At 33.3% G+C, this 9717-nt stretch overlaps 2 protein-coding genes across 2 annotated transcripts; one reads left to right on the top strand and one right to left on the bottom strand.

Annotated features, from left to right (window-relative positions):
- The first annotated feature begins 887 nt into the window (after positions 1–887).
- Positions 888–6887, top strand: Drk (growth factor receptor-bound protein 2 drk). Its single transcript, XM_076304134.1, has 6 exons — positions 888–1645; positions 2715–2812; positions 2943–3062; positions 3147–3312; positions 3442–3615; positions 3698–6887. The coding sequence occupies exons 1-5, from the start codon at positions 1568–1570 to the stop codon at positions 3613–3615; spliced, it is 636 nt and encodes a 211-aa protein (XP_076160249.1). The 5' UTR covers positions 888–1567; the 3' UTR covers positions 3698–6887.
- Positions 6204–7875, bottom strand: Rpb5 (DNA-directed RNA polymerases I, II, and III subunit Rpb5). Its single transcript, XM_076304135.1, has 2 exons — positions 7466–7875; positions 6204–7325 (listed from the first exon to the last, which is right to left on the bottom strand). Exons 1-2 carry the CDS (start codon positions 7765–7767, stop codon positions 6995–6997), a joined length of 633 nt encoding a protein of 210 aa, XP_076160250.1. The 5' UTR covers positions 7768–7875; the 3' UTR covers positions 6204–6994.
- Between the last annotated feature and the right edge of the window lie 1842 nt (positions 7876–9717).

The following is a 9717-nucleotide window of genomic DNA, read 5'->3' as shown; positions in this document are numbered from 1 at the left end:
ATTTATGAACATTGATTCTACTAATCTAGCTTGCTTTCACTGCACGTTTGTTTACAGCTCACGTGATCACAGACAATGATCACGGCGCGAAATGTTCATCCATTTCACGACCAAATGCTATGTTTCTAACTTATTTTTTCCCCTGCATATTATCTTATAGCATACTATAAGTTTCTACTGTGAAACTAAATTTGTTTAAAAATCATATTTATATATTATCGAATTCTTATATAGTAGATATATTATATTTTTAACTGAATTTGTCCTTTTGTAATCGACATGTTGCAAAATTTCATTCAATGTCTTAACACGATGTTGCGAGTGAAATAATTGCATAACGATTACGGACTATTCAGCATTATCGCGTGTTCAGTGTCCAATTACCTGATTGCAATTTATTCCGCATGGTAGGAAATGATGGAAAATGAAAAATGCGCAGTATCTAATCATCTATGTCCTTTGTTTTTATTTCTTCGACAGGATTCTTGGTGATTTATATTGTTGAATATAAACTGTTAAATTCTAATATTCACAATTTCAGCACATACGTCTAAGTTCGGACGATCAATTAAAAACCCGTCAAATCGATTCATCGATTTGTAGTTTTCCTCCCCAATTTTAGTCGCTCGTTTTACTCGCGCTATACAAAAGAAATATAGAATATGCGATCGATAATATCCAATTTAAAAAGTCTACGTTAATGAAAAAATAATAGCACATCCTACAGATCGAAATCAATTTGAGACGATATAGCTTTGCAAAGTCGCAACATGGGTACGGCATTCTAGCGATCTCATAAAATACAAAATGGTGGTGGAGCAGTCGACGCAGCACTTTCGAAGCACGCATGCGCGCGCCTGCGCCACAGAAAAGTAGTACGCTGGAGTTTTCGTCCGGTACAATCGCATTCCTCTTCTCGTGGCGTGGAAAAGCCCGCGGCGGATCGCGTTCGGGTCATTTAACTCGAATCTAATAGCCATTCGATCGGCGTTCGATGCATTGAACGCATTTACATTTCGTCCACAGGCGAATCCGGACGTCAGGGTGCGCAGTGGCCCAGTGCGCATCGGTGGACCGAAACACGAAGAGCGAGATCAGCGAGAGAGTCGAGAGTGTAATGTCTGATAAGGTGAGCGATGGACAACCGTGCGAGTGCGTGACCGTACCTTCAGTTTTGACAGTTCAACCGTAAAAAGTGACCCGAGAGACGAACTGACTCGCGAACAGCGCCCAAATCGCGCCTAATATGTACGTGCCAACGTGCCATTGATCGAAGCGGACGGTCGGAGGACTGATTCAGAAAATCGCACGGACAAGGAAAAGCACAAGTGGTCGTCGGTGTGTGTCGCGCGTTGTGTTCGTCGTAAGCACCTACGTGTCTTTCGTTTGGAGTATAGGAACACTAACCGGAGGTGCCTGCCTCCGTACGAAATAAATAAGGGCCAGTATCTGTCATAATTTTTTCCCACTGGCAAACAAAGGCGGCTGGTTTTAGCGCTGCCTTTGAGGACTGGATATAGTACTGCCTCTCTCTTTCGTTCTTGCTCTCGAGGGACAAGGAAGCAGAATGGAGGCGATAGCGAAGCACGATTTTACGGCTACTGCGGAGGATGAGCTTAGTTTTCGAAGAAGCCAGATCCTGAAGGTTAGTATATCGTATGTCAAAATGCAACGTTTATTCCCCGACATAAGAGATTGCTAGCAGACATTCGCGTTTTGACGATTTTCGTCAAAGAGTTTACCGATCCCGAACTTTCCGAACTGCTTTCGTGTGAGCGGATATCGCGTGTCGCTTAAGAATATTCGCGACAATACGTAGCGTTCCACAAACTTATTGTCGTCGTTGCTTCATTGTTTTTTTCACATTTCTAAAGGTGCTCGAGCTTCATCGTAAATCACTTGACCACTGATATTTCCTTTGAACTTCTTCGACGATACTTTCTTTTAAAATACGTGACAGAAATGTTTCTTACTGTTGTCATGATAATAATAAGTTCTTTTCTTTCTATGATTCGTCTCATTCTTGAATTAAAATTTGAGCAACTTAGATTTGTAAGTTTGCTCCATACGAAATGGAGTACTTTTTCAGTCAAATATGAAAGACATGTAAATTCGTAAGAATTGTTTTAATATGATTTTTTTACATATTTCTCAAAGGTTTAATAACTTTATTATTCCAATTTTATTTAAAGAAATGATTATAGACGTAGAAAAGTTTTTAACATTATTGCTTACAACCAAGTGTGTTTAAAATCTTTGCTGTACTATGGCTCATATAGTATCATGACTGTATTAAATACAAATCAACTCCTTAATAGTTGTACATTATATATATTTTTTAATATTGTGATATGATAATGCTTTATTATGCATTTCTCGAGCTATCTCTTTGTTTACTTTTCATGTTAATAGTTTAAGGTTATGTATCAATTACAGTGTTAAAGTTTAAAATTAAAAATGAAAATAATTAATTGTTATGCTTAATCTCCTCTATGTACAATAGAAACAAAAATAACTCTAAAATACGTGTTTTCAATTTAATTATATATAATTGTCTGTAATTTTTTGTGTCATTCATCTCTAAGCAATGATTAAAATAAAAACTAATGAGTATGTTGGTAGGAATTTGAAACTCTTTTTTATATGCATAAATATTTTTTATAAATGATTTTTATTGCAATGAGAAAAGTATAGGTACTGTGTTATTTTTTTAGATTCTAAATATGGAAGATGACATGAATTGGTATAGAGCTGAACTAGATTCCAGAGAAGGACTCATTCCAAGTAATTACATAGAGATGAAAAACCATGAGTGGGTATTTCTATTTTTTTTTTATACACAAATATTATGTCTTTAATTTCTTTTATCAAGCATTTATTGTAAATCTGTCATTCTAATAAAATTATTTATATTTTTTTTATATTTTATTTGTTTATTTCAGCTGGTATTATGGAAGGATAACCAGAGCAGATGCAGAAAGATTATTAATGAACAAACATGAAGGCGCTTTTCTTATTAGAATCAGTGAAAGTTCTCCTGGTGATTTCTCTTTATCTGTTAAGTTAGTAAAAGATTGTTAAGAGAAACTCTGTATATAGAAACTGAATAAATAGAACAAGTAACCATTTTTGCCTTTTTTTTTCAGATGTTCAGATGGTGTGCAACATTTTAAAGTATTGAGAGACGCTCAAGGCAAATTCTTTCTTTGGGTGGTTAAATTTAACAGTCTTAACGAATTAGTAGAATACCATCGTACAGCATCTGTTTCTCGCTCGCAAGATGTTAAACTAAGGGATATGGTTCCGGAAGAAGTAATTGCATTACATATACTAATTATTAAAATCATACTAACTTCGTTCTCACTTTTAATGTAGTCAAATCAAGATATCCATGATGGGAAATAATTTTCAAATATGTAATATTACACTACATTGTTTCAGTGTTTAGTGCAAGCACTATACGATTTTGCACCACAGGAGCCTGGTGAACTTGAATTTAAACGGGGTGATGTAATTACTGTTACCGATCGTACGGATCAACACTGGTGGCACGGAGAGGTTGGCAGTAGACGGGGCTTATTTCCATCTACATACGTTACTCCATACCACTCCTAGGTAAAAATATATATGATACATTTAGTAATTTCTTTCATTGTTATTGTCTGTATCTCAAACTGATTGGAATGGTTTATTTTAGGCCTCATGTTGTGCGCACAGAGACCGTAGGCATCGGCCTCTTTATCTCACCACTATCACATACAGGATCAGACTTACTGCAGAATTAATCAACAATATTTTGCAAACTCCGCCTATCGAATGGGCTACCAGGATGTATTGGTGGTCTAGACGTCGAGTTGTTTAGCTTGGCTGAATATACCATTAGTACTCTTCATTGGTCTCGATGAAAAAAATTCTCTACATTTAGTAATTACGTAAGCATACGTAGAGTTCCTTGATGTAACACATAACAGATTAGCAAGTTTGTTCTGTTATCATTGTACTGTTATCATGATACTACTATTATTCGAAGTTATTGATAGTCATTGTGTGTGTACAATAGACACATCTTTAAGCATCTCATACTTCAGTTTCGCGAATAATCGAGTAGAAAATACATTCATTACATTTATGCGCGACAAATGAATCTTTAAATGGTGTTTCTTGTTTCTTGGTAGTCCATTAATGGAGTATTTATACGAGGACGTACAATATCAATTGTGTACATCAATAATGAGGAGCATCGGCCATATTAAACGAAACTGCATATTGTTTCGAAAGACAGGTTTATTACAGGGCTGACATAAACATTGTATTTTTCAATACGAATTCGCTGTTCGAAGAACAGGGACCTTGGTGATAAAGAGCCTAGTAAGCTACCTTTACGTGAGATACAAGAACTTTATATAGATATAGCATTAAACGCGTCGCCTTTTGGCATAAAATGCACACTATTATGCCTCTATGTTGTGGATATTTTTACAAATACTTTAGGAAGAAAGTATTCTTCCATTGGTTAAGATATATCTGACACCACTACATCAGATATTCTTGCTATGTATCATATATAGACTTGTACTTTCAGATTGTACGTTGAATAACCATTCTGACACCTTTTTAGGAAAATCCTTTTTAAGTATTAGTAAAGACATAATAGCAGTTTGAACAAGCTATTTTGCGTTTTGATTTACTCCAATCATACGTATATGATAGGAGAACTATATTTTTACGATTACCGACTATCATATAAAACTGTTTTACTTTTGGAATTTTTTTTTGTCCAGAGAGATATGACGAAGAAAAGCGAACGAGAATACAAATCTTTTACACGAACATAGTACATGTTATATATTCTTATTGAGACTCAAATACAACGAGTGACTGATTTATTCTTTGTAATGTGCTAGAATATTAATGAAAGAATAAAACGTAGAGCATCAAAATAACAAAGTTAAATCTTACGTCGGAAACTCAATTAATTTTGTGGTATATACTGTCATCTTAATAGCAATTTCTTTTCTGTAATGCATTTTTGAGAGATGCCAAAAAGCGATACGACATCGAGAATCGGCCGTGCTAAATAGACTTGACTTTTGAACGACTGGTCTGTATAATGCAAAACATGTAATTTTTAAAAGAGCGTAAGTTCGTGTATATTTTTTTAAATACTTTCTTTTTATCTGATCATTTCGGCAAATTTTGCTTTCGTATTTCTATGTAAATCAGTGGTTTCCAAACTTTTTGGTAAGCGCCTCCCTAATAACAAAAAAAATGTCTGCATTCAAGATAAGTGATAGATTTAACACAATATAAGAAAAATATATTCCGGTTGTTAAATTTCAGTTATCAATGAATTGATAGAAAAAGATGTTTTAAATTATCTACATTTTTTTTTCATACTTTGTTTGGATTGCAAGATACCTTTAGGGATTGTGTCCCTACTTTGGAAAACACTGATGTAGACAATGAAAATACGTAGCTATATTGTGTAATTATTATTATTATTATTATTATTATTATTATTATTATTATTATTATTATTATTCGTTATGTTACATTTTATTGATAACAATATATTATATTAATTACATTTGCATGCTTTATTTACTTACGCCCATAAACCATGACAGTTTAATTATAGCAGAATTTTTGTCTATGTAACAAGTGATAATATTTTAGTTCATACAACTGCTTTGCAAATACATTGTAGACAACTAACGCTAGATGCTTATGCATGCACTGTATTTAAAATAGATGAACACAAAAAGAGACAATTTAAAAGCATCCTTTTTTTTCATTCAAAGACTGTAATAATTATGTGATGATTCTCCACAAATATAAAACGATTTTGTTTCACTATTGTACTAAAAGCCGTGGCTATGAACATTTAAAAATAAGATGTTAAAGTATATAATTTACTCCTCCTTATATTGTTAATACTTTTCACGGTAATTTATTATATTTTATGTAGTTCTTGATAAAGCAAATATTATATCAATGAGGTCAGGAGAAAAATTAAAATTTACTGAAATAAAGAATACCTTAGTGTTCGCTTTTTATAAAATTTAAATTGGAAAACCGCAGCAATCAGTTGCTTAGGTTCAAAATAAATTGTTAGAACGCAAGTTCATACATTTAATTGTAGCTACATGGTTAATGTTATAAAAATTGTGGATATAGTATAATAAAACTCTGTCAAAAACATCTGAAGATCAGTAGTGTAGATTTTAAGAAATACAAAGCATACAGATTCACTTGCCTTATGTACTTAAATATTGCTCATTTTAACAAATATCGTACATAATTTATTTTTCCAATTTTTTTTTTATTTTCTGATTACACTTTGCAGTTTTCATAATTCGCTGTGTATATTAACATTCGTTTATGCGTGTATTGCACTGGTTCGTTTTTTAAATATTTTATACTGATTATTCAAATAAAGATAAAAGCAGCAACAAATAAAGCAATATATACGTACACTTGATACGAATAATGTTTTCTTAACTATGTGTGTATAGTTGCTTAAACAAATCTGGAATTGAGTTGTCTGATGACAACAGTATACCATGATATGTCTGGACCAAGAAATGTATAATAATGAAATATAATAAAATACAGTTTGAACAAAGTTCATTCTACTAAACTCAATTTTAATTATTGCTGTTCACAAAGCTGTACAAAGTTACTCCACTTACTTATAATTCTAGTTTCGTGAATGACAAGCGAATCGAAATGCGTTTATATCATGATCAAAGTGTAATGCTGTGAAGACGAGTAATGCTAATAATTATTTACTGCCTGATGTATAGCTAATACTTAATACTGTACCATTTATTATGTAATTATTAGATACAATTGTGGCATAATAAAATGCTATCTGAAAACATGAACTTATTGTTTTCTGTTTAATTATTGTGTATTTTTTATCTTACATAATAATTATAAAAATTATATACTCTATAAGTAGTTCATTTTTAAGGTATAGTCAATTTTTTATTTAACATACAAGTCTATAAGAAATATATCTTCCAGCAGTTTCAGAAGGTCTTATAATTTTTACAACTTGTCCACGTTTCAAACCAAAATAACGTGCTACTGGATCACCAGCCTGTATACGCATCAATTGATTCTCTTTTAATTTGTATCTGGTAAGTAATTCTTCTTTCTCATCAGGTGTAAGTACAATATGTTCAGGTACTAATTCATGTTCCGTAATGTTAATGAGTAACTCAGATTCTAAAAATTGTTCTAATATATATTTTGGTGCCATATCCACCAATGATTGTTTTGCAGATGGTGTCATTCCTTGTTGCACAACAATGATAGCTCTATTAAAGAAAAAGTCATTTGAAACAGTTATTACAACAGCACTAATTTTGTAATTCATACTTTACTTCAGATATTAACTTTTCGTATAAACTTGAATATTTACATTATGAAGAGGTACAGAACGTTTATAAAAATTTACCTATGAATTTTTTCTTCTTGCATACGTTGACAATATGTTTTAATAGTTTTGATGCCTATTTTTGGTTCATCGGGAAAAAACACAAAGAGTTGATCTGTTGGATCATCGTTGTGAGCTACCAGAACAATTAAATCACTGCGTGCTGGTCTTTTTTCGCTCGGTTTATCACCGAATTGTTCCTTAAATTGTTCTAAAGTTTGATCCAATTCATCTTGTGTAACAAGATAACCTCGATCATGGCATAATTGCATTACTGTTTTCCTTATTCTCCACAATTTATATGTTTCAGCTTCGTCATCCATTTCTACACTATGTATGAATTACTTCGGTATGCGAATTTTCCAGATTTTTCTTGCACTTTTTGATTCACTACTACTTTTAGCAAGTAAAGAAATTTATAGCAAAATAGTTTTCCATTCTGCTGTTAGATGGAGCCACCAGTTACTAAACTGTCGGGGAGTATTGTCATTTCTCTCACTCCATGGGAGTGGGGAAAGCGGCCATCTTAAATCCGTCACCAGCGCGCGATGCGGTCGAACTCTCGTTGGCCTACCATCATAGGATACAAACATGTGAAGAAGTTAGGAGAAATACATAGGCATCATCATATAACGTCTAGTATTTTTTCATTGTTCCAATCACGCCATCGAAGGAAAGTGTATCCTTCCGCGAATAAGTTTGTAAATATCGGTGCACGATAACTGGCATCCCCACAGTAACCCGGCACTGCAAAAAATATTTGTATATTGTATTTTTAGTTTTATATTGTTTCAAACATAATGTGCATTGAGTTAAGCTTGTAATTTTTGGTTTATGAACTACGATTGGTACAAAGCTTATTTTATTTATAAAGAAAAAAACTCTGTTGTAAATGTAGCGATCGTCCTTGTCAATCTACCAAATTGTCGGTAAATTATGATCGGTTACTGTTTCCCGCCAACAATGGATCAGCAGCTAATTCGTATTCAGACACGATAATTCATTTGGCACGAGCTACCGAATTTGTGACACATTCTTCGAATGCTAGGTCCCTTTCACCTCGTTTGTGTATTTTGATTCTATATTTCTATTAAAAGCAACTGATTTCAGTCGAGAATATTCGAAAGGACGATACACTGTTGACTATGTACATAATAAATATGTACATACATTTTCAGTAACTATCACTTTTTGATTCCTTACATTACATTAATATTATATATTAATAGTATTTTACTCAAAGTTCAATATTTTTTCGAATTATAACACGAAATATTGAGTGTTTCATTTGAGAAATTGAGGTTGACCTTCGAATCTCGATAAAATGTCAAGAAGCGTAAGGAGTCCTCTCAATACTGTACAATTTTTATTCGAATTATTGTTCTAGAGAACGAACACTTTACAAGTAGTTTAAGGTCGTCGAGTTAATTGACCTTTGCCCTTATCTACAGTGTGTCTCGCGAAATTCGAATAAATTGTAAGTATCATCGAAACCGTATAATATTTGGGGTAAAGGTATAAGGTAAAAAGGTAAAAGTAATTACATGCTCAATTTGATACGTCAGCTATTACGTATTAACGCGCACTTTTCATGTAAATATAATCTTATATTTTTTCTACGCGAATCGAATTTTCTCATCGGTCGAGATATAAAGGTACGAAGAAAAAGTAAGTATTTTATTCGAGATAGTTAACAATTAAAATACGACCAGTTGGTCCGAGTTTCTAATGTTGCAATGCAGGTTTCTGCTTTCCGTCTCTCTCTCTCTCTTTCTCTCTCAGATGCAACTTCAAACATGCTATATCCTGTATCTTGTGTTTTCTAATTCACCGAGAAGAAAGGAACACCGTATTTATTGCGAAGGATCGAGGGCACGAACACCGACTCGACCAGTTCTTTGGGGAAGCTTTGACCGTTCATTCCAGTATCATGCTTTGATTAAAAATCACTGCAATTTATGACACATGACGCATATGGAATTCCCCAGACTCTCGGCAAACAGTTTTCCGCTCGAACACTGATAGATTCCGTACGAGCAACGTTACAACAAGCAGATACCGTACTGGTTCTTGTCTTTGTTAATTATTAAATATCACTGATTCATTCTATAGCTGGAGTCACCATCGTGAGTCAGAAATGTGTTGCAATTCTTCTGTAAATTGTTGATACTTGGCTATGGGAAAACGATCACGAGCTGCGATAAAATATAGTGTAACGCTCAATTATAAAGGTTAGGACGTTTGAATGAAAACACTTAAATACATAAGATAAT

Source organism: Ptiloglossa arizonensis, chromosome 2 (genome assembly GCF_051014685.1).
Source record: "Ptiloglossa arizonensis isolate GNS036 chromosome 2, iyPtiAriz1_principal, whole genome shotgun sequence".
In the NCBI taxonomy this organism is placed as follows: Eukaryota; Metazoa; Arthropoda; class Insecta; order Hymenoptera; family Colletidae; genus Ptiloglossa; species Ptiloglossa arizonensis.
Note: the sequence above shows the minus strand (reverse complement) of the source record. Positions and strands in the feature narration are given on the sequence as shown.

Excerpts from the sequence above, each read along its gene's own strand:
- Rpb5 (XM_076304135.1), bottom strand. The coding sequence starts at position 7,767 with ATGGATGACGAAGCTGAAACATATAAATTGTGGAGAATAAGGAAAACA. Across the intron at positions 7,326-7,465 it reads CAAGAAGAAAAAATTCATAG|AGCTATCATTGTTGTGCAAC; the intron begins GTAAATTTTTAT and ends TTTCTTTAATAG.
- Drk (XM_076304134.1), top strand. The coding sequence starts at position 1,568 with ATGGAGGCGATAGCGAAGCACGATTTTACGGCTACTGCGGAGGATGAG. Across the intron at positions 1,646-2,714 it reads GAAGAAGCCAGATCCTGAAG|ATTCTAAATATGGAAGATGA; the intron begins GTTAGTATATCG and ends TTATTTTTTTAG. Across the intron at positions 3,063-3,146 it reads GATTTCTCTTTATCTGTTAA|ATGTTCAGATGGTGTGCAAC; the intron begins GTTAGTAAAAGA and ends TTTTTTTTTCAG.